At 37.5% G+C, this 25,109-nt stretch overlaps 5 protein-coding genes and 1 non-coding gene across 6 annotated transcripts; 4 read left to right on the plus strand and 2 right to left on the minus strand.

Annotated features, from left to right (window-relative positions):
* Positions 1-7,648: 7,648 nt before the first annotated feature.
* Positions 7,649-9,487, plus strand: LOC105210768 (uncharacterized). The gene has a single exon (XM_011181909.1). It carries the CDS (start codon positions 7,649-7,651, stop codon positions 9,485-9,487), a length of 1,839 nt encoding a protein of 612 aa, XP_011180211.1.
* A 221-nt stretch (positions 9,488-9,708) lies between these two features.
* LOC105210766 (uncharacterized) lies at positions 9,709-11,574 on the minus strand. Its single transcript, XM_011181908.2, has one exon. It carries the CDS (start codon positions 11,572-11,574, stop codon positions 9,709-9,711), a length of 1,866 nt encoding a protein of 621 aa, XP_011180210.2.
* A 2,989-nt stretch (positions 11,575-14,563) lies between these two features.
* Trnah-gug (transfer RNA histidin (anticodon GUG)) lies at positions 14,564-14,635 on the plus strand. The gene has a single exon. It is a non-coding gene; the product is annotated as a tRNA-His (tRNA).
* A 2,859-nt stretch (positions 14,636-17,494) lies between these two features.
* Positions 17,495-19,381, plus strand: LOC105210765 (uncharacterized). Its single transcript, XM_011181907.2, has one exon. It carries the CDS (start codon positions 17,495-17,497, stop codon positions 19,379-19,381), a length of 1,887 nt encoding a protein of 628 aa, XP_011180209.2.
* Positions 19,382-21,049: 1,668 nt separating this feature from the next.
* On the plus strand, positions 21,050-22,108 carry LOC105210764 (uncharacterized). Its single transcript, XM_054234275.1, has one exon. It carries the CDS (start codon positions 21,088-21,090, stop codon positions 21,874-21,876), a length of 789 nt encoding a protein of 262 aa, XP_054090250.1. The 5' UTR covers positions 21,050-21,087; the 3' UTR covers positions 21,877-22,108.
* Positions 22,109-22,559: 451 nt separating this feature from the next.
* Positions 22,560-24,599, minus strand: LOC128922735 (uncharacterized). The gene has a single exon (XM_054234274.1). The coding sequence runs from the start codon at positions 24,581-24,583 to the stop codon at positions 22,742-22,744; it is 1,842 nt and encodes a 613-aa protein (XP_054090249.1). The 5' UTR covers positions 24,584-24,599; the 3' UTR covers positions 22,560-22,741.
* Between the last annotated feature and the right edge of the window lie 510 nt (positions 24,600-25,109).

Here is a 25,109-nt window from a genome sequence, read left to right on the forward strand (position 1 = left end):
TTAAATATATCAAAGCTAAAAAACACACACACAACTACATACTTACAGAGATTTGATGGAAAATTTTTCTCTAAAACAGATGCTGACTGCAATATACCACCAAAATATTTACATATATACATATACTATATATATATATCTAAACCCTAAAACAGGAAACTTTCACAAATATTCTGAAAAATTTGCAAAAATGTAAACAATATAAATAATGATAAATACAAAAAATAAGCCAACTAATTGAATAATTGTACGTGTTAGCGGAGAAAAAACAATTCTACAGCTATTGAGTGTCTATTTTTTAATTTCTATGCTCTTTATGGTACCCTAAATACATATATACAAAGTGGAAATATATACAGTAGTTTTCCGAAATAACGAATATTCGCTTTAACGAAAACCGCTTATAACGAACAAGCAAATTTGTTACCTTGAGTACCGGAAATAACGAACATGGGGGATTTGTAAGTACTCGGTTTAACGAACAACATGAAGAAGACATATGAAGAAAGAGAAAACCATCAAATAACTTCGAATCAGAATTAAAAATGAAACTTGAAAAAATTAAAAAAAAAAAATGTGAAAATTGAAAAAATTATGAATTTTATAAAAAAGCATAAAATTATTGGTCAGCACCAAATATAAGTATAAGTGTCAGAATTGGTCCCTTTTGGAAGAATTTATTGGATTTCAATTGTTTTGTTATGTTTTTTTTTTATTTTTTAACAAATAATTAATAAAATAATTTATTAAACTGCAATTTATGGATATTTAACTAATTTTTATAGAAAAACATACCTCTAAGTGAGTACTCGAATTAACGAAAAATTCGATATAACGAACAGGCCTAACAATTAATGTGTTCGTTATTTCGGAAAACTACTGTATATAAACAGGCATATAAAAACATGTGCAAGCGGAAAAACAAATAAAAATAAAAATGAAAAATATTTAAAAAAAATAACAAATTAAGTTGAAAAATTTTCAAAAAAATTATAAAAAAAAAAATAATTTCAAAAAAATTATAAAAAAAAAAATAATTTCAAAAAAATATTTAAAAAATATGAATAAAAATAAAAAAAATAAAATTTTAACAAATAATATGAAAACTACAATTAAATAAATTTTACGAAACTAGTGGCCACAAAAAATGCTCAAAAATAGACAATTTATGCGCCCAAATGTATACACTCGCTAAAACTTTCAACAAGTATAAAAATATTGAAAAATTTTTAGTCAAAAAACTAAAACTGAAAAAACAATTTAAATTGAAATTAATAAGAATTAATTAAAATTTATATAAATAAATAATTATTTAATTTTATATGCTTGCTTTAATTATATAATTTGTTTCCTTTTTCTTTTTTGCACTTTTTCAACTCAAAATAATAAAGCATTAATATTTTTAATGCTTTCGATGTGATGTTAGCAAATATTTGTATAAATAAAAAATAAATAACAAAATTATATTTAAAAAAAATAAAACTACATAATAGAGAAATAGCCAAATTGTTTAATATATAGACATACTATTTATAACTAAATAATAATTATTAACCAACGAAGAAATGCAACAAAGAAATGCAGTAAAATTATATGTTGTTGTTAAAAGTAATTTATTTGAAAAAAAAAATACAAAATAGTTGCAAAGAAAGAAAAATAATTAAAAAAATTAAATAATATTAAAAAACAATTATTTTCATTTGAAATAACAAACGAAATGTTTAAATTCGACGCCAAATCCCGTTAAATAGTGTAAACGATACTTTATAGGTGATGTGTGCAATTAAAATTGGAAAACCAATAAAAAATATTAAAAATAAAAATGCGTCAATTTCAAACGAAAACGAACAAAATAAGAGTATTAAAAAAAAAACATTATGTAATACTTTAAAAAGGCAGCGTTGCAGCGAAATATGAAATAAATTACAGAAAAAAACTAGAAAAAGTTATAAAAAATTATTTAATGTTAATTGAAAAAGTAAATTGGACGAATGCGTCTTAAAATTTCTTATAATTATTATTAAATTTATTATTGACTACTTGTGTACAAGTAGGAAGAAACTAAAAAAGCATATTAAATAAAAATAAGAAATGAGGAAAAAAATTTAAATAAATAAACTATGGAAAACCAGAATTATACATAATTATATATAAATATATATATATATATAAATAATTCTAAATATTATACCAACAACAACAAGTGGATATAAAGAAAATGAAAATTACAAACAAATACATAATATAAACCAAATGAGAAAGAAAGCTATTTAAATAAATAGAGATTATACGTACAAAAATAACGATATTTTTTAATTTTGTCGTTTTTGGTGAGTTCAGGAGTTAAAATTGTTAATAATTTGGATAGTCGTAAGTATACAACTTAATTTTTACTATTCCGTACGATCTCCGAAAAGTATCAAATAAAGGTTCATAAAAAAGATACCCATGTTCCAGATCCAGATCTAAAAATCATGAAGCATTTATCATACCAGATATCCCTTGGAGAAAGAAATGGAAAAGTAGTAAAATTAAACATTCCAAAGTCATAATAGGGTTAATGGGTTGTATAAAACTTCTTGCAATTACAATATGGTAAATTATGCATTAAAGAAAAATTACTATAAAAATCAAAATTCCAAAAAGCTATGATAGGATTAATGATTTAAAGAATTTTGTTGTACTTATTGACGATAATATGAAACCTATAAGATGATGTAAACAAATTCAAAGATCATGCTTTTCATATCTCTCCCACAAATTTGGTTTGCTAAATTCGCCTTTATACGGATTCTTGAAGCAAAAGTTCTTTTATAATTTGAAATCAGTATATCGTATGAAATAGGTATATGCCAACCGGAACCGATTATATAGACCTGAGTGAGCATGGAATGATACCTATCGCCGTCATTAATCTTACATGTTCTCAATGTCGTAAAATTAAAACTGAATACTATAAATTGATTTTGGGCAATACGTCGGCGTTATCAGCACCAGAAAAAAATCGTTGGGATTCTACGTTTGTACTGAGGCACATGAAAGTATGTAACAGTCGTACGATTCTTTGTTGCTTTATATAAAAAAGATATTACCGAAGATTTTTATTATTTCTCTTGAGATGATGGCGAAGAAATGCGAATATATCTGGCAAATTACTAGAACTCAAGAATATAGGTTATTTTGGAAACCCCAGTTGTATTGGAAACGTAGAAAATTATATATAATGTTTCATTTATATTCTAATGGATGTATAAAAAGGCTTTTGTTGCTTCACTTAATTTATTTAACTTCCAAATATATAACGAAATATGATGCAGCTTTCAATACAGTTCCGTTCCTAAACTATTGAAATTATTAACTGAATGTCCAAATTAATCCAGTCATCCAATTAACGTTAATCCAAATAATTCGCTTAATTTATTTTTCTTAAAATCAGCAGCTGTTCGCTTATAAACTTAAGCAAATTAACAAGCATAAATAACGTGTCATTAAATTTAACAACTTATACGGGTATGTTGATATTAAAATAATCGGACGGTGGGTGGTTCTAAAAGATAAATTATGTGAGGAGAGAATTTTTTAATCAAAAATGTATGTAAATATAAACCATTTATGGGTCAAAAACCCATACTTCAGGAACTAGTCGACCGATAGTATTCTCTTAACACCCTGATGGCATGGATGAAAAATAGGTGAACATGGTTCACAACCACACTTACTTCCCATATAACTCAATTTTGAATTCTATCTGATTCGTAAACTTTATAACATATACATTAGAAACCAATGAAGATAGCGGAATAAAACTTTATATTGTATTTGACTTGTGGAAAAAATGCGTACAACCAAAGTCAACGGAATGGGTTACCAAATTTGGAAATGTATGTGTGTATGACATTGTATCCAAATTTTGAAACCAATATATCTTAGAATTCATACACTGAAGATCCTTGTCTGCATAACTACAAAATAATACAGAATGGTGTTACAAAACGATGTCAAAACCTTGGTACTCCAATTAAAATGCAAACATCAAATTTATTCCCTTACTATTTCCGTTCTCGCGATTTTTTCGCGTAAATATCATTTTTTCCGCAAAAAAAATTTCGATTTTCTACGATTTTCTCATTGATGATGTAGTAAAATCAATAAGAGTCGTTAAAATCCTCTCGAAATTAACTAGTAAAAAAACTGGCCGAATGTCAAAACCAAAATTACACTATACAATTACAATTATTTCGAGTGAAAGCTTTAACAGTGGATACTAATTTGGAATTTTACCCTTTTGTGTTTTAGAAAATAAAAAATGCAATTAAGGCCGAGATCCTTAACAAATAGAAAACTTTCTTAAAGTAATTGTCCCGTTTCGAAAAGTCTAACATGCACCTGAAATAATTAATTTCTAATATTATGTTATGTTTTCAAACAAAAAATTCTATAGGGTCCGGTGGTAGATATTATACTATGTTCTCCAACTAGCTAATTAACTAAAGAAAAAAATATCGTTTGAAGATCCAAATTTAGAAACACATCAAATTTACTAATTATTTTTTGAACCACCATCGTTATTAGTACAATAGCATATACTATTTGTACTGTACTTGAAATGAATAAATGCCTTCACCTTAAACACTTCCAACCAATTTACCCCACCCGATTTTCTATTTATTATTCACACTAAGTTGTCGAACATCTGTGACTTTCCCATGCATAACTGTGAAAAGCAAAATTATGTCGCACAAAACCCCGCCAACCACCAACTCCCCCTTTCGAATATACTATCATAGCAATAAGTTCCGGTTAGAAAGTATTCAATATGATACTTGTAATCTTATATATAAGTAAAGAATAAAATAATGCTGTGTAGGAAAGCATGTGTACCTTATGATCTGCAAATTCATTGACTATTTTGTAATGTATAGTATTTTGTGGAGGAAAAAAGATTTCTTTACGAATCCCAATACGTTTGCTCAACACATACATAGTTTGATATACTGAACTGTATTCCATGTTACCTTCGTTCTTCCAAATACCCGATCCGAACCAAACATTTTCTGAAGCATGATACCTGATCAGCACAGCAACGGATATTTTTTGGTATCTCAGTCAGTCGTCAATTAAACCACGTCCTTTTATCACATTCGGAATCTACATATTTATTCGAACTAAGAAGACAAATGCGATTCTTAATACAGTAGAACTCCAATTATCCGAATTAATGGGGACCGGGACCCATTGGGATAATCAAATATTCGGATAATCGGATTTTTTTTTTAAATTGCCATTGTAGAGAATAAAAGCTACGTTTTGATATTACACAATTTTTTGATTGAATTAAATGAAAGAAACATGAAATTTTCACATGTTTTAAATATAAATAAAATGTACTTATGTACAAGTTTAGAAATAAAAATCATTGTTTTTTAAAAATCTCCGTCAATGTAATCTGTTTTGCGGTCTTCAACCGTTTTCGGGCAGCCAGGTCACGCATTCGCTTGACGGTGAGCAGTTGCAAGTGGTCACACTCGGGCTGACGCTCCATCCACTTCAAAGCAGTCTCGAGGCCGGCAAATGCTTCACTAGCTGATGGTCCAGCGTCTACTTCAACATCAGCAGAAAGTTCTTCTTCCACTTCCACTTCGTGGGGTGAAGTCAGTGTAGGCACAACGGCAAGCTAAGACAAGTCAAGTCAAGACTTGACGCGCAAACACTGGCTTCGCGGAGGGAAGAATAATAGCGCACTTAGACTTTTTTGGACAATTTTTTGTGATTCGGATAATCGGCGATTCGGATAGTCGGAGTTGGGATAATTGGAGTTCTACTGTATATAAGTTTCCTATGGACCGACCTTTTTGGAACTACTTTTGGGATGCCTTAAGCTAATTCAACTATTCTTCTCAGCTGTATTGTTTTGCTCAATAATCCTTTCCTGGCTCTCTATATATCGCTTCCCTACAGGGCCTTCTGCTCACACATACCTATAAACACATGTTTATATCATTTCCACACCAACACATGCTCACAACCCTTGTTTGTACGATATTGTTAATGTTCAATTATAATAATAAAAACTGTTTATCATTGATTCTATTAAGCTATTTTTTTAATGCTCATGCAGCTGAGTGAAAGCATTGAAGCATTTTATTATCCACTTGGTTGGCATTAAATCAACCATAACGAAAAATCATTTTTCAATTTAATTTGACACGAAACATGCTACAGCAGAAAATTTTCTGGCCTTAATGATAGTGATAGAGATAGATGAGTGATAATACAAATATTTTATATTATACCTATAGAACATCAATTATGTATTAATAAGGATCAAGCGATTATATTTAAACGTAAGCTGCGATGACATTTTTCAAGTATATTGTTTACTTTTTAAAGAAATTTAAAAATCATGAATATTTGCTTCCGCTTCCAGCCAAATTTGCCTTTTCATATTCTCGCCACGTATATAATGTTTTATCACGAGGGCAGTTCAAAATTTTAAGTAATTTTTGAGTGATGAACAAGTAGAAAACAGTCGCTCAGCGAAATGGAGTGGACAGTCCTTCGAACGATTGACAATTTTTTGCCAAGAGCTGTGTCCGCCCTACATAAGACCACTGCGCAATGAGAAAGCTTTTTCAATATTTTTTGGCTTCGACCGTCAAAAAACACAAGCGTTTCACAAGTTCAATAATACCATTTTCAGTTTCTGAAAGCCCGACTATAAATATATCCGAATTATCTCTTCACCCGAGTGCTTCAACTTGTGGTGACTAAGGGAAATGAGTTTAGTCATTTGTTACTTACGTAAATAATGAACTGCTAATAGCATATTTGCGTGCGAATTGCCGATTGATGCGCATTTAGAACTCTGTTCGGCTTCTACGCTTCACCTAGTCACTGTGGAGTTGTAACAATAAACAATGCAGATAATAAAGGCTCTGGTGTATTCGCTGTATTGGTGTAATGGTACAAATCAGCGTGAGAAAAAGTGAGGTGTGTAAATGGGATGTGGTAGCTACTCTAAATACGCAGACGTTAAATTTAATCTAACATCCTCAATTCCTACTCCTGTGTCCAACTCAAGCATCTGACTGGAGCTCAAACTCCCAAGTCTGAAGCGTCAGTCAATCTAAAGGATATTTTTCGATATCTCAGGCTGTCTTATATGTCTGTCTCCGAAATATCAGAACGTGGTAAAAACAAGTTTACTCCCCAACCAGGACTATGCGCCATGTAAAACAAGATCCAACGAAACGTCCAATAAAGATTCAGATAAGCACTCCATTTTTTTATGACGACTTCCGCAAACGAACAAAAGGCCAGCGTAGAACAGAAGACTGTCGTGGGGTAGGGAGCCCCGATGTGGTAAACTTTATGGCAAACAGAAAAACTCACTGCTTTTGACAATCTAAAGCCGAAGAATTCCGCTTCACTTGACATCGACATATTAATATATGTATCTCGTTTAACTATTTCATTGAGCCATAAATCTGTATAGAATTTCCGCACTTTTATAGCGCCATAAAATAATAAAAAGTCAGAACAGGCCGCTTAACAGAAACCACAAACCATTTAAAAGCCGCGTCTCTTTTGAAAACCATGACATTCTGCTGCAATCTGTAATTTCAACAACTTGGCACAAAACGCAGAAATGGTGCTTGAGGCAGCTGAGCTTGACGGACCCACCGCGACACTGCAATTAAATACCACATTCGTCATTGAACTAATACACGCAATTTACGAACTCTATTTGTTCAAGAACTTCGTGCTCTACATAAGTGAGCAATTCGATCACACTGAGAGTGCTGTAAAATTTTTCGACGAGTTTTTCGCCGCCTTTCCGTTAGTGCCAAGTGTAATTGTGGTGAGCAGTGATGGCGTTGATCCACAGGACTTTTATGTGGATGTACTGGTTAGCAAGCCGGCGTTAAGTTTGGTATTTACCACAGGACCGAACGATTCTGTTATGACAATGGCGGCAGAGAGCATGAAACGCGTACGAATATTAAAAACCATCTTCATACTCACGACGACAATGGAGTTGGACGCGTACGACGAGCGCGCCGAAAGCGATTACGCCAATATGATAAATGAAACGTATACATGGATTTGGCGTGAACAGTTTTTGAGCACGATTTTATTAACGGTACGTGATAATATCTACATACTCCAACCGTATCCTGAACTGAAAATCGTAAACAAAACGGAAAATTGGCTTGTGAAAGACTTTTTTATTGACTATTACGACGATCTCAAGGGTTATGTGTTGAATACCGTTATACGTTACGATTTGCCACGTGTATTCGATCGTCGTTATGAGAACGAGGTACTAAAGATCAGCGGCACTTCGGGTGAACTCTTTACCGCCTTTCTGAAATCAATCAATGCCACATTAGTTGATTCGGATGTAGCGAGTTCACCGTTTGAGCCCGCGGTAATGGGTGATGTCATTGAATTGATCGTGAACAGAACTATCGAGTTGAGTCCGCACTCACAAACCGCGCTCTTCGCTATCGATCATGTGGGCACAAGCTATCCGATTGGCATAAATGATTGGTGCATTATGGTGCCGTATTATAATCGTTCGCCGGAGCATCTTTACTTACTGCGTAGTTTTCAGAATTCAACTTGGCTACTCGTGCTCTTCGCGGTCATCTATATCTCATTCGCCCTCTGGCTTTGCGCGCCACAACGTCCGAGAGAGTATAGTAACGCCTTATTGCAAGCGATTTGTTCAATGCTCAGCATTGCGCCCACAACGTTTTTCAACACACCAAATCTACGCATGTCGTTCTTGTTCTTTTATCTCTTTGTGTTGGGTTTCATAACTTCAAATTGGTATAGCACCAAGATCGCTAGTTATTTGATGACTTCATTGCCTTCGGCGCAAATAGATACTGTGGACGATGTGGTGCGTGCCAATCTACGCATTAAAGTTTTCGACTATGAGTATGATCGTCTCGAATCTATGCCGGCACAATATCCACCACGGTTTCTACAACAACTCGATATTGTTGATAAGCAATTTATGGATCAGCATCGCGATATAATGAATACTAGCTACGGTTATAGCATACAAACAGATCGTTGGGAGTTTCTCAATATGCAACAACAATTTCTACAAAAACCACTCTTTCGTCTGTCGGACATTTGCATGGGTCCATTTCATCATGTCTTTCCGATGTATGCCGATTCACATCTGCAGATACCATTGAAATACTTCATCATGCATGCGACACAATCGGGTTTACTGACATATTGGCAGAAATCGGCTTTTGCCGAGGCGGTGCGCTTGCGGCTGGTGAAGATCTTACTGTTACATGAGGATCCGCGTCCGTTATCCATGCGTTTTCTTCGTCCGATTTGGTATGTTTGGTGGTTGGGTCTCATACTAGCTTTCCTCGTTTTCCTTTGCGAATTGAAGAGCGCTGATTGGATGAGGCTTAAGCTTCTAAGGCTTCTTAGGCTTCTTTTAAGCCTTGGTCATTGAAGGTCGGTCGAAATGTTCCGGCAACTAACAAATCATTGTAATAAAGAAAAGTTGATATTTTTATGTTTCTTATTATCTTTTTAATGACTAGCATTACAAACAAGCAAAGTAATATAAATAGTAAGTTCGAAAAGTTTGTCTATATTTTATTAATCCGAGCAGTAGTTTTGAATTTCCGATGGCTAGTTGTGTACATTATTAAATTTGATGGAATTCTAAAGTTATTTCATTTCCTCTCGGTCCCCACGGTTCAGCCCACTAAGCCACTTCTCCGCACTTGATTCCTTTTTCAAAGTTCTCCTTCCACAACCGCCACGTATCTCCAAGAGAAACACAAGAGACGCTATGCTTAGTCCACCAATCAACAAAACCCAAGCCGCAGTGAGCGTATACAAATCCAGAGCTTTGAAGGGAAAAACATTATTCACCAGCTTAACATACCCCGCTTTCAAAGCATCTTTAAAGTCCGAGGTCAACCAATAAAAATCTAAACCAGCCATCTGCACGTCTAATATAAAACGCGTTAGATGTTCCTCCAGATGTGAGTCCAACCGCATTGGATAACTGATACATGGACTACCCAAACAGATTTTCGAAAACCGATTAAGCGGCTTATTTGCATACTGTTCTTGCAGCGAAAGAAAGGACCAACGTTCCTCGGTCACCGGATAGGCGTAGGAGCTATTGAAGTTCAACAGATGAGCCATTTGCACGCTCGAATTCGAGCCGACAATTAACTTCTTCACTTTCGACACCAGCTCTGGTGGCACTTGCTCCAAAACCATATCGATCTCATGGAATTTAGTTAATATCGGTAACTGCGCGTCAATCAACGATTCGAATGTATCTAATTGTGCACCCACTAAGATGGTGGTGAAGAAGCTGCTAAGTAAATTATTATACCAACTGGTGAGCAGAAAACCGAAAAGCGCCAACTGTAAGTATACCAACAGATAACGCAACGATGGCTGATGACTAGGATAGGTAGACGGCAGAAATACCACCTGAGCAATGCTCTCGAGGAATGTGCGCGAGAGCTTAGTGAGAAATGGCGCATCCGGCGGCACACACGGACTCGTCCACGCGAGCGTCAACGAGATATAGACTACAGCGGCGAATATCACCAGCCAACTACCCAATGTGAGCGGACGCACCGGATACAAACAACGTGGTATCTCATTCTGTACCGGCACAATGAGACAGCACTCCAACTTGAAGATCGGATAGCTCATAATGCCCTGATGCTCACCAATGCTCGTATACGGATGCATGGACATCTCCAATTGCTGCTTCGCGATTTGTTGCACGATTGTACTCATATTGACGCTGCGCGTAATATCATGCACCTGATTCGGATTACTGATGCGCAGCGTCATATTCATGCGACGCACGAAATTCACGAAAATCTGATAGGCAAAACCACGTATTTTGGTGGCGTTGTCACGCTCTTCGCGCACAAAGAATATGCGCGGCAAATCGTTCTCGGCGGGCGTGGCTAGCGTGTATCCTTGCAGATCGGTCGCCGCCGGTGGAAAGAGATCGGCGCTGTGATTATGCACTTTATATACATGCAGCTGTGGAAATGGCGTGTAACGGAAAACGGTATTGTTGTACAGCAGCACGACATGTAAAAATTGTAATTGCCAGAGTTTGGTGAACATTGCCACAGGCATGAGTGACGTGCTTGTCGACACCACGATGACTTTTGTACGACGCAACTTGCGCAAACGCTGATCCACTACATGCCAAATGCGGTCCTCTGCCGTTGCGCATAAAACCACGCTAAGCACATCGTTCGCTATGTGATGACGTAACGTATTACCGGGTGGCGTTGACATATCTGCCGAAGTGAAGATGTAGCGCGGCGCCTGCAGCTGTTTATCTAAGCTCGCGATTATGGCTTTGCGCGAGTTGTGATTCTCATCTTTAGCGCCAATAAATATCGCCACATTCGCTATACGATGATGCCGTAAAGTGTGGGCCAAGACCACGTCAAAGTTTGTAGCATCCAAATTGGTGCCGTTGTAAGCGCCACATGCGCCTAAAATTAGCATGCAGTGTAGCATCGCAGTCCACAGCGCCAACATCCTGTACGACGAATAATGGCTGCCGCGCAGGCTACACCAATTTTATACTCTTTCGCAGTGTCTAGAAACCACTTTATTTTACGTTAATTTATCCGCCCAACTGTGCACTATATACTATATGAGCTAAACGTAATAAGCGTATTAACTCGCTTGATGTCAATTAAGTTTAATCAATCAAGCCCTAAACTCATTAAGTAATTTTCACATTGTTGCCGCCAATAAAGTTACTATCTCACTAACTGTCGTTGAAAAATGTATTTGAATTTTTCCTTTCCACCTATAGTAGTGCTCTTAGTACTCTAACCTCACGCAAAGGTCCTTCGCTTGGCATGTAATTTGGAAAATATAAATAAATAAAATAACTTCAGCAAACGGCTCATTTGAGGGCGCATAAATATTTGTTAACCTTAAATTGTTTGCTTTTGAAAAATAAAGGCGGCGAGAAGTTAAGGGCTTTCTGCGCAATGAGCGCTAAATGTTCGAACAGAGTTGCCATCGCTAAAGATAGACGATATTTCTAATTGTCATTATGTTATTGTTGCGGCAAATAGTTTGGATCAATTCTACCGCGTTCTTTGTCCACTGTAAGTATATTCCAGTAATGTGTTATTGACGATCTAAATATATTCTAAAGGAACTTGCAGGATGGCTGCATATAAAACAATGAAAACCGGAGCACCTGACTCTCTTTCGGTGGCTTTATTGACTACGCATCCTGTTAAAGCTTTTCAATACCAACGCACTTCATAATCTCAAACCACTTTAGGCGTTTGACTCTTCCTTTTCAAAGGTTAAGAATCAGTTCTCCTTTTAGACGGCAACCAATGAAATATTAAAATTTATTTGCGTCATCCTAAATCTATCCAACTGTTCAAAGCAAGATAAGCCAAAGATTATTAAAATTTTTTACACGATTTAGTTCAATTAATTTATTTTCAACTATAGTGTTTTGTAGTATTCTTAGGACAAATGTCATAAACGTAAGATCGAATTGCGGTTGAGCAATGTGAAATCATCATAGAGCTCATAAAGTATGCGAACTCCCTTCAATTGTGATGCCTAAATCTTTAACCGTCAGCTTTCATCAGTTCGAATTTTGACCATGTCAGTTTAGATAGCTCTGTGATTATATAGGGTGGCACCATCACAAAAGTATCCAGAATCCGCATCTGAAATCACTAAAAAGTGACTTCGCCGTAGTTTGCTACAAAATCATCAAAAATTATCCACTTGACGTGGACATCATAACAACTCATAATCCAAAAAAGTCTGTAAACCAAAAATATATATCACCCTTCCGCTTTTTTGCTCTTTATTCAATTCTTTATAAAAAGTGTTACAGTGATCGGATTTAGTTCAAATATGCACTGTTTCGTTCGATAATCTGTTTCAATCTAGACGGCAACTTCATAATACCCACCTCGTAGAAGCCCCCTCTCCTTATTTGCGAGGGACTGGGTCAGCCTTTTTTCACAACCCTTTTTTGAGTTCAACTTTACACCCCCAAATTCGTTCGCCATGGACAAGACCCGACCTTGGCGCAGCTCCCGTAGCTTCTGACGAGTCATCAAGGAAGTGTGGGGTCTGGCGTTGTCCTGGTGGAGCACTACACTTTTCGATACACCGTCCTCCGACCACGACCGTTTTCGCTTGATATTGTCGTATGTGCCGCCAGTCACCATCCGCTTCAAAAATGGATCGAGTTAGTTTCGTTTCAGCAGCATATCGCAGGCGTTCATTCGGTCCAGAAGGTTTTTTGCGTCAAATTATGCGGCACCCAAACATAAAGCTTTTTTGTGTATGAGTCGTCGAAACCATTCCTCCGCAGTTCGAAATGATAGAGTACCATCCGCCAAAACACCATTAATCTCACGAAACGTTTCTCTAGCGGATTTGCCTTTAACGAAGGAAAACTTTAAAATAGCGCGAATTTCGGCGTTAGTGAACTCCATGTTTACACGTCTATAATTGTTGAACGTAATATCCAAACTAATCATGCATAGCGTCGTTTTGTAGGTTATGTCAAGACCTTGCAAAGACTTGTTAAATTGCCAGATACGAGCTCTGTAACGCTTTATACATAGCCGCGAAATTCAAACGACAAAAAATCGGAAGGGAGATGTTTGCCAACCTAATATTTCGATATTATATGGATAAATCTAATTAATGAACGAAGAAATAAGGAAATTTTTACATTTTTTAAAACTCACTTTTTTCTTCAAAATTTCTCCATATATTGCTTTCATATGGAAATCAAAAATGGAGCACCCTGAATATAACATCGGCTTATAATGTTTGTGCTCTTTAGATCTAATTGTTATTTCTTGATAAGCCTTGTGACAAAAAGGTTTAGATGAAAGGTTTAAAAATATCGAAGGAAGTATAAAAATTAGATTAAACATAAAAAATGTCAAAAACTATAGCGCTTTTGAGATGGCCATAGTCTTAACAATGAACTTTTCGTTGATTTTATATTCACTGTTATACATTTATTTTTATCTTTCTTTGCGTCGGTGATTTTTATTATTTACTTATTTGCATATTTATTGTTGTTGTATGCTATTTACGACAGCGTTCGAGTTCGACGCTTTCTTAGGAGTAATCGAATTAGATAATCAGCTGGTTCAACAGGCAACAGCATTTATTTAAATACTACGAAATATATGTATATACATGTATGTATGTATTTATGCAAGTTTGTATATATAGCTTGCCTTTTGCTACTCTTTCGTATTTCATCGCGTATTGCTTTTACTTTATTTTTGCTTAGCGCTCATAAAATGCTTACCACCGGCTATTTCCTCCACCAAATCAAACGCTTATCGCTCGCTAACGCTTATATACACACACACACACACTACAAACCCATATATATAAAAAAAACTAGTTGTTGTTGCTGTTGTACTCACTTTGTGTTTAATCTTTTTGCTTTGTTTGTGTGTTGTGTTCATATTGGTAGTTTTGCCAGCATAATCACAAGCTTTCAGTAGCCGTGATCGTCTAGTGGTTAGGACCCTACGTTGTGGCCGTAGTAACCCAGGTTCGAATCCTGGTCACGGCAATGCTCGTCAAAGAGACATTGTCACGGATGAAAGCGTTTGTTTTTTTATTTTTTTATTCATTATTATAATTTTCTGTTTTATATGCCATACATAAATTAAATATAAAATTAAAAAAAAAAAAACAAGTAAGGAAGAGCTAAGTTCGGTTGTAACCGAACACGGAGACATATTATTAAAAGAAAGATATTCCCTCCGATTTCTTCAAAATATCCGAGGGACTTACCTATATTTTCGGTAAAAAAAGAATTAGAAGCCCTGAGGTCCTCATGTCCGACACAAGGGGCCTTGAAAATGTATGGTCCTATTTCGACAATTTTTAGAAGGGCGATGCCACACTGTAAATGTAGTATTTTTGCAAAGTTCTGTTCCGATATCTTCACTAGTGCTTACTTTATATATTGTAAAGTAAACGGTTCAGATCGACTTCAAAGTTCTGGTATATGGGAAGTAGGCGTGGTTGTGAACCGATTTGGCCTATTTTCACAACATATAATTGGGATGCAAGTGAAATATTACAAACCGTGGGTGGTGTGGTTATAATCCGATTTTTGGACTATATAAGGAAATGCCTGAAAAAAACGACTACTGAAAGTTTCGTTAATATAGGTTCAGTAGTTTGCGAGATATGTACAAAAAACTTAGTAGGGGCGGGCCACGCCAACTATCCCAAAAAAATTTCATCCAAATATGCGCCTTCCTAGAACAATCGTTTGTACCAAATTTTATCCTAGCTTAATTTATGGCTTAGTCATAGCTCTTTATGTGTTTTCGGTTACCGCCATATTGTGGGCATGGCAGTGGTCCGATTCCATCTTCGAACTTAACCTTCTTATGGTGCCAACGAACACGTGTTCCAAGTTTCATTAAGATATCTCAATTTTTACTCAAGTTACAGCTTGCACGAACGGACAGACGGGCATTCGGATTTTGACTCGCCATGCCGCCCTGATCACTTTTGGGTGTTATAAACAACCGCTATATGAACAAAACTATAATACTCTCTTAGCAATTTTGTTGCGAGAGTATAAAAAAATAAAATTCCAAAAATATAATATTAATTGAAAAATACAAATAATTTTGAAAAAAAATTGGGTTTAAATATTTTAATATCAAGGGATTATATTTGGACTAGGGATCCTGGCAGAGGCAAGTTGCCAAACCTTTTTGGTGGAAGACGAAGTGGAATCAGCTAAGCATTTACTCCTCCAATGTCCAGCTTTTGCTAGACTCAAGTTGAAATATCTTAGTAGACTCACTTTTGATGAAGAATTAGGCTAGAATTGACATTTGCGGACTCGATAAGTAATATATTCAAAGCGCATTGCTGAATCATAAGTGTTTTTCAAATCCAGGAGTCTTTTGGTATCATAAAGGACAGCACTCAAAGCTGACCAAGTGAGATCTTCCTGCATATGCTGAGATCTGCGTACTAACCTAACCTAACCTAATATAAGTGATCTCAAAGTGTAGGTCTTCAATTTTTAAATTAACTCTCCATAAGTCATTTTTGTATGCAAATAAACTATCAAATATCTGTTAAAGCTTTCGAATAAACGAATACATTGAAATAACTGAGTAGCAGGTCACACTCTATAACCGAAACTTTCAACATAAAATTTATGAACGAATACAAATACCAAAATAAATATATTTCTAGATCCGCAGTCTAGGTCGACTATATCAATTCAGACCGTGTTCCCGGGCAGATAAATATCATACGGAGCCAGACTAATCGAATAAGGTTTTTCGGGCTTTGCCAAAACCTTCATCAACTCTCTCTCTCTTCAGCATATCCTACACGAAAAATTGAGATCTATCGGCATCTACATATGTATCGGTGGAGCTCTTTAAGTCGGAGACAGCAACCAAGATGTTTGTCAATTTCGAAGATACCATAAAAAATTCTAATGCCGAAAGTAGGAGCAAGCGTAGTTTTTCGTAACGAAGGATATGTCGACTCCAATTGTAGAGTGCTAAAAATACAAATAATTTTTTTCAGCCGTCGACATCTAACTTTGACTGGTCACTAGCAATTACAGCAATCAGTCCACTTCAACGAGTTTACACATACAAACTGTAAATAGTAAATAAAAATTCTTTAAATAAATACTGAGAAATTATGTGTGCTGGTAATTTGTTTTGCAAAATTGTCCGCCATTGAGCGACGTCGCGTGGTTGGTTTTTATTGGCGCTTAAATGCAGTGCAAAACGCGACGATTAAACGGGCGAGTTCATTTTAGGAATAACTGCTAAAATGTCTAAAGAGTTCATAACGTTAGAACTTAAGATTTTTTGATATGAACTCCGGATGCATATCCTCCATAAGATGGGGATTCGTTTTCTGGAATGGGATTAAGCGCTTGCGGCTTTCCTACACCTCAGACGGAAAGATGGATTAGTTTATTGCATCCGGCTGTGTTCTGTTTCCAACTACAATAGATGGAATGAAAAAAAATGAAATCAGTACAGCAAAAGCTTCTCCTTAAAATACAGTAGGAAACCAGCAACCACTTGGATCCGACTGACTCAATCCTGCAATGGTAGTCCCATATCAAGGCGCCCACATTTAAAGTAATCGTTAAATATTTAGGCATCGATAAGACACGGAGATACGTACCTATCAGCTTCAATCGTTTTTGTCAACAAAATGTAAACATTTTCGCAAACTAATCGTCTGTGGTCACGAAAATCTTGTAAATATTGTTGTAAATTTGATGAAGTCTATAATTAAATAGAAAAAGTTTACGAGCGCTTGCAGACACTCGGTAAACTTCAGTTGTTTACTCAATGGATAAAGGCACAGTTGAGTGGCTATACTGTGCCTTAAAATTCGCATTGAAACCAAAAGAAAACTCGAAATGTCCACAACACAGCTACTGATCACTGCACTACTGACGATCTTGCTTTACCGCGCCACGGCCGCGCAGAGCTGGGATCGCGCATACATTAAGAACTTTTTACTGCCAATCATGCAGTACGTACAACCGCAGGAAATCGCTTGGTTCATTAGCGAACAGCTCAGCAAATCGATATACGTTGATCTCGAAGAATTTATAGTGGATTTCGATGGCGAACTCAAGCTAACGCAAACGGTAGTGACGCACCGCGCCGACAAGCCTTTTGTCGCAACAGAAATGAAGAAAACTATAATCTCTATAGTTTTTACCACCGGACCCGATGATGCCATTATGGACGCACACGATCGTGCGCTACTAAGTCGTCACAACACACTCAGCTTTGTCATTATGTTGGAGAAAATACCAGATTTTGGTGTTGTTGTACAATTTTTGCAAGATCTCGAGCGACATAAATTTCAAAATCCCTTGCTGTACTACGTCAGCGATGATGGACGCAATCACGTTTACAGTTATACGGTATTTCCGAGCTTTGAAATTATAAATCGTGCCAACTACCTTGAGGAATTGTCAACAGATTATACACGCTCTGTGGCTGGCGGTTTGGATACCTTTGGATACAAAATATGTACTCCACTACGGCAAGATTTGCCGGGCGTATTTCATGCTCCGAACGCATCCAGCAAAATCGCGACTTGGCAGGGTAGCACTTTCAGTTTGCTCAAACTCTTTGCGGATTATATTAATGCGACGCTGGTGAGTTATGAAATGCCGAAAGATCGGCTGGGTGGCAATGTCATCGACATGAAGGCCGCCATGGATCTGTTGCGTCACGATGAGATTACTTTTCTAGCGCATGCTTACGCCTTATTCTATGAGGATGACGACATTAGCTTGAGCTATCCCATAGGTGTGGTGCGGTGGTGTCTGATGGTGCCGATTTGGAATAGTGTTACAACGATATTTTATCCATTGGAACCGTTCGATGAGCTCACTTGGTGGTGTATAATTGTGGTTTTCGGTGCCTTGCTGTTGGTGCAGACCTTATGTTGTCTTCTACAAGGTACACATGAGTTGGCGGCACGTTTAAGTGATGGCATTCTGCGTAGCTTCTGCTTGAGTACGGGCATGAGTGCTCCCAGCTTGATGGCGGCACCAAATGTTTTGGATTTTTTCATTTTTACCACATTTTTCTTTTATGGTTTCTTTCTCACCGCCAACTATACCTCATTACTGGGCAGCATACTAACGGTCACTTCATTTCGTGCGCAATTCAACTCGATGGATGATCTTATAACGGCAAATCTCACTGTGCTCATTATCGATTATGAATTGGAGTTTCTGCACTCAAGTGGCCTAGCGCTACCAGCGAATTTCTCACGTCTCATCCAACCAGTGGATGCGGCCACATTCATCAAACATCAGTACGACCTCAATACGAGCTTTGCGTACTTTGTGACCGAGGAAAAATGGCACTTTCTCGACTTGCAGCAACAGTATCTGAAGCCAGGCATCTTCAAGTTCAGCAACATTTGCTTTGGTTCATTCTTTCTGGCCTTCCCCATGAAGCGTGATTCGCTCTTCTATCGCAGTCTACAGTACTATACGTTTCGCATGCATTCTTCTGGTTTAATGCATCATTATGAGCGTACTGCCTTCGATTATGCAACACATGCGGGTCTAGTCAAGCGTTTGGCTCAAAATGCGGAGTACACTTCGGCAGGCATGCAACATTTGACTGTCGTATTTCTCATGCTCATTACGATGTATGCGGTGGCTTTGCTTGTTTTTCTGCTTGAACGTTTATGTCATAGACTCATCGAGAGCACTGTCTTACAGAAAAGTGCGCTGCTCTCACTCAGGAGTACCGCAGAGTGTGTTAAGAAGTAGTCGCCGACCAATGAAAACGCAGTATTGTCTTTTTCAGGTTCGTGTTGTTTTTTGTTTAATTGTTTTGTTACAGGACTCAACCGCACCTCAAAAGCTTCTACATTTAAATTAAAATTATTAAAAAAGAAAAAAAGAATAAAGTTAGATTTGGTATGGGATTTACTACTTTTCTTATTGCATCTTTTATTTCAAAGGTTTGTTAGTTTAGAAATCGGCTGAACTGAACGACCTTCAAATGTGTGCCTATAGAAATTCAAGTTCCCGAAGTTGATCCAGAAGTAACTAAGTTGTGTAATACATTTTATATTTCTGGAAGAATTTTTTTCCAGACATATAATTCTAAGAATGCTCCTCTTTGTTAACAGTCCTGCGATTTGGTTAACGAATAAGTTATCTAAGAACATTTCACTTACTTACACCCATTGAATATAATAATTTGATATTTCTGAATTAAGAGAGTAATCATTTTTAGAGGGTCAAGCACCGCAAGTCCACAAACCGGACATTTCCAACTCGCCAAGAGATCCGAAATCCACCCAATTGGTACAGCCGATATAGAAAACATAATTTGGATTTGTTTTACAGTGAAAAACTAATGCGACTTATTTTAGTATTTTGGCCAAAGCAATTAATTATAGCCATGTGACCTCTGGGACTGTATTTTATGAAGCCAATTATGTCGGTCCACTTCAATTTTAGGCCTAAGACCTCTAAGACTGTATTTTATGAAGACAATCCTGTCAGTCCATTTCAATTTTAGCCATGTGACCCCTGAGTCTGTATTTTATGAAGACAATTCTGTCGGCCCATTTCAATTTTAGCCATGTGACCTCTGGGGCTGTATCTTATCTAGACAATTCTTTCGTTTCAGCTGGAATTATTGAAATGTTAGACGATTGATACAGAATCGATGAACCAAAAGGTCGGGAATAATTTTCCCCTGTCACTCGCGATGGATCGTAAATTTGGCTCCATCTTCGGTTTAAATGAACGATACCTGACATACTGTAAATTTTTCTGGTTTGAAGGCAAGCGAGAAAAACGTCTCTTCAGAATTGCGCACACTGAAGATACAGAATCGCTGTCACGTCAATTTGTCGCACAGATACCGAGCTTTGACAGAATCATCATCGTTTAAATCTGAAAGACCTCCTCATTCCAAATTAGATTTTAAAGAGTAAGCCAGAGTCTTAAATGATGGAAACATTTTCTATTATTCATAGCCTTCTGTTTTCCAAAACAGCAGTGAATACCTAAATACATTTAATTATTTTCCCATTCACCTCCTTACCACCTGAACCACCGAGTTAAGTGCACTTCAACACAAAATTCCTCTTTAATCAACTCTAGCAAAAAAAAAAAAAAAAACAATTGCACCTTCTAATGACCTTTTTGTCACGCGGCGCAGGCCAAATCGATAGGCGATCTTAATTACCGCATCGATTTCAATCGGTCAACTTCAGCAAGCAGCCACATGCAAAACGTAAACGACATATGACAACGTTACGAAGCACCCACACAAATAATGATAATTTGCAGTTTTGCAAAAATGGCCTTCAACGGCGCAATACTACCACAAGAGAGACCACTTTTGTAGTGGCTATATAATGTGGCTACGCCGTTGAGTCGCAAAACAGTAGACTAACAGCAGCAGCGGATGGAGTGATTTGCGGAGTGGAAACCGATTGGCGATTAGAACAGCAGCAATGCCTTTGGAGCCCACAACAATATTGCGTACACCGTTCTACGATGATGTGCCACGTGCCTTTGTACGCAGCGGTGAGAATATCAGCGATTCAACGCTCTTTGGACCCTACGCACAGACCATATGGAATTTCGCCAACAAACATCATATGTTCCTTGAAATCAATCGTGATTTGAGTGAAAACTACTCGGAGATCTACGAACGCATACATAGCGGCGAGTATAATCTGGCGATGAACGGCGCTACGCTGGTCAATCATGTGCGACGTAATATACAATTCAGTTATCCACTCTATTGGGTGAAGAGCTGCGTAATGGTGCCGTTGGAGGATGAGTTGCCGAAGTATTGGTATATCGTATGGCCCTTCGGACGTTACATTTATTCCTGCCTACTCTTCGGTATCTTCTATATAGCCATATTGATGCGTTACATAGAATATCCGACTAATGCAAGGAAGCCGACTCGTTCCATAACACGTAATATACTGCACAGCAGCGCCATCATTTTGTTTAGCTCGAATATGAATGTGCAGCTGAAGAATGCACACGTACGCGTACTGTTCTTCTATACGCTACTCTTCGTGTTCGGCTTTATATTGGCCGCCTATCATGCACCCTACTTGACCGCGTATAATATGAAGCCCGTATTTGTGCCGCCCATCAATACGGTGGACGATCTGCTGAATGCTAACATAAATGTGTTGATCACGTTGGGTGACTTTGCGGAGATCAAGCAAAATAGTGTGGAGAATATACTCGCATTGTCGCGTTTGCTGCGCGAGTTGCCATGACAGGAGTTTCAAGATATCTTAGATAAATTGAATCGCAATTACGCTTATGTGGTCACCGAGGATCAATGGAATTTTCTCAATCGTCAACAACGCATACTTATACAGCCGTATTTTCATCTCTCGAAGATCTGTTTCGGCACCGTCTTCAAGGCTATACCGTTGCAACGTGATGCCGCTTGGTTTGAGACGCTTAATCTATTCACTTTAATTATACGCGAGTCGGGTCTATGGGGTCAATGGGAGGAGCGCGCATTCAACGAAGCGGTACGTGCTAAATATGCACAAATATTTACCGACACCTATCCGGTAGAATCTTTAAATTTGCGTTTCTTTACAATTGCGTGGATAGTTTTGGCTTCGGGTCTGCTTTTGAGCTCATTGGCATTCGTCATTGAATTGTATGTCCATAAACATTACAGTGTCAAACCACAAGACTACCAACGTTTCATCTATTAGTAGTGTGGATCTGGTACTAGAGTACTACTTTATTTTCTATATTTAAGTGGTACATCTGGTAACACTAAGGGTGCAACACAAAATTATGAGAACTACTAAACATTAAGCACTAGATTATGTAAATATTAACACAAAATGTTAAAATATTATTTATTGTGACGCAAGATATGTATTTGAAAAAGAATTCCAAAAAATCAATGTTTTAAAGTATCCATGGTTCTACAACTAGAGCACTCTATAACTGATGGTTAATCCAGGACTTAAAATGGGTAGAAGAAGTGGTCTCGAGTTTGCTTGGATCCACTCGCATAAATCCTCTGAGGGGTTAGAGCTAGTGTTAATCCGCTGGGATCATTATTTCTGTAATATTCTTCGTTATTGATTCATGAGGAAACTGCCTTCACTGAATTCAATGCCAGCAACACTTGTTCCTCAAACGTTCATTTACAAGCTCACCCACAAAAACACAGAAGCTCACACAAAACATAGCCAACAGCATTAAGAAGACCACAGCCAAGTGCTGCATGCCAGCCGACGTAAACTCCGTATTATCGGCCAAACGTTTCACAAGTCCCGCATGCACCGCATAATCGAAGGCTGTGCTCTGGTAGTGTCCCAACATGCCCGAAGAATGCATACGATAGATATAATACTCGAGATTGCGATACAAAAACGAATCCGGTTGCAGTGGATAAGCTAAATGGTAGGAACCGAAGCAAATGTCTGTGAACTTAAAGAGCCGTTGCTTGAGGTATTTCTGTTGTAGGTCCAGAAAATTCCATTTCTCCTCCGTAATAAAATAGGCAAAAGTCGTATTCAACTGCACTTGATGTTGACTATAAGTGGCCGAGTCCACGGGCAGCAACAGACGTGAGAAGTTCGCAGGTAATTCATCACCGCCGGAACGCAGAAACTCCAATTCATAGTCGATAATCATAACAGAAATATTCGTGGCTATGAGATCATCCATGGTGTTGATTTGTGCGCGAAATAAAGTTACGGTAAAAATGCTGCCCAAGAGTGATGTGTAGTTCGCTGTGAGAAAGAAACCGTATAAGAATATGGTGGTGAAAATCAGGAAATCCAATAGAGTAGGTGCGCCGAAGTATTTTGGTGTAGAAATGCCAATACTCAAGCAGAAACATTCCAAAATAGTGTCGCTTAAACGTCTAGCCAGCTCATGCATGCTCTGCCAACAACACCACAGACACTTAACAGACACCAATGCGAGAAAAACAACCACAATGATAATCCAAATAAGATCATCGAATGGCTCCAGTGGATAGTACAGTGTTGAGACGCTATTCCAAATGGGCACCATGAGACACCAACGCACCACCATTAGTGGATAACTCTTACCAAGCTCGTCGTCCTCTTTAAATAACGCATAAGCGTGTGCCATTACTGCCACTTTCTTGTGACGTATGAGGTCCAGCGCCGCCTTCATATCGATCACATTGCCGCCATAGCGATCTTTCGGCATTTCATAGCTTACCAACGAGGCATTACCATAGTCCATAAATAACTTCAACAGATTATACGCTGAACCACGCCAAACAGTTTGTGCTCGACTATTCTTATAACTGAAGACATGTGGTATATCCTGACGCAGCGGTGTATATAGCTTATGACCCTGCATATCCATACCACCAGCTAAACGTTTTGGCAAAGCTTCCATTAAATATGCCAAAAAGTTGGAACTATTTACAAGTTTGTACTCCGGATATAAGGTGTAGGTGAAGAGCTCATTTGTTTCATTACTGCTGTAGTAATATAGCATGGTATTTTGGAAATTACGCGCCTTCAGCCCCACCATTAGCTGCTCCACCACATTAAAATCCTGCACTATATTTACCATGATCATTAAGCCGAAATAAAAATGACGTCCGAGTAGTGTGCGATCGTGTACATGTATGATGGGATCATCGACGGCGGTACAGAAGACTATGCTCAATCCGTGTTTCTTATTTTCGGAATGTATTAAGCGTAAATCGGTACTATTGGTCAACACCGACTGCGTGAGACCCAGACAATCGCGCAACGTTATGATGAGTTCCTGTACGCCAACACTATTCGTCGCGTCCATGCGTTCGCTCACATACCAAATGATCTCTTGCGCTTGTATGATCTTACCCAGTTTGCAGAGTAAGTTTAGATTGTATTCCATATCCCAGGATTGCACTGGTTGCAGCGTGTTACAGCAGACCAAGCTGAGCCAAACGAACCGTGGTTCGCTGTGCTTCAATTTCATTATGAACTCCACAATGCCGCACTGATTCAAGCGTATTAACTCTGCCGTCTTCGTTTGCAGCCATTTTAAAGGCGAATGAATAAAGTTCCACACCGGCCAATGGGGAATACAAGTACGAGTGCCTTGTCAACAAGTTAATTAAATAATTAACGAGATTCTATTCATATGGGATTTGTCACATTTTGTATGCGATGACCTGTGACGACGTTGTGTGTGTTTTATGAAACTTATTAATCCAAAAACAATAATTGCCAATAAAATCGTTAAGCTATTAATTTACCACACGAAAACTTATGTGCGTAATTTTCGTTCTACTAATTCCAACGGCTACTCACAAGCGTACACGTGAGGTTAATTAACATTCTGGCAGACAATCTCGTCGAACCTAGTCGATTTTTGACCTAAAGTGTGGAAGAGAACACATTCTCCCTTGGCCTTGGTAACGGTCCCGGCAGAGATAACTCGTCGATAGTTCGGTCTTCTAAAGGATTCTGAATGTTTAGCTGATGAAAATGTCTAAGTCTAA

Source organism: Zeugodacus cucurbitae, chromosome 6, assembly GCF_028554725.1.
Source record: "Zeugodacus cucurbitae isolate PBARC_wt_2022May chromosome 6, idZeuCucr1.2, whole genome shotgun sequence".
NCBI lineage: Eukaryota > Metazoa > Arthropoda > Insecta > Diptera > Tephritidae > Zeugodacus > Zeugodacus cucurbitae.

Excerpts from the sequence above, each read along its gene's own strand:
- LOC105210765 (XM_011181907.2), top strand. The coding sequence starts at position 17,495 with ATGTCCACAACACAGCTACTGATCACTGCACTACTGACGATCTTGCTT.
- LOC105210768 (XM_011181909.1), top strand. The coding sequence starts at position 7,649 with ATGGTGCTTGAGGCAGCTGAGCTTGACGGACCCACCGCGACACTGCAA.
- LOC105210764 (XM_054234275.1), top strand. The coding sequence starts at position 21,088 with ATGCCTTTGGAGCCCACAACAATATTGCGTACACCGTTCTACGATGAT.
- LOC105210766 (XM_011181908.2), bottom strand. The coding sequence starts at position 11,574 with ATGTTGGCGCTGTGGACTGCGATGCTACACTGCATGCTAATTTTAGGC.
- LOC128922735 (XM_054234274.1), bottom strand. The coding sequence starts at position 24,583 with ATGAAATTGAAGCACAGCGAACCACGGTTCGTTTGGCTCAGCTTGGTC.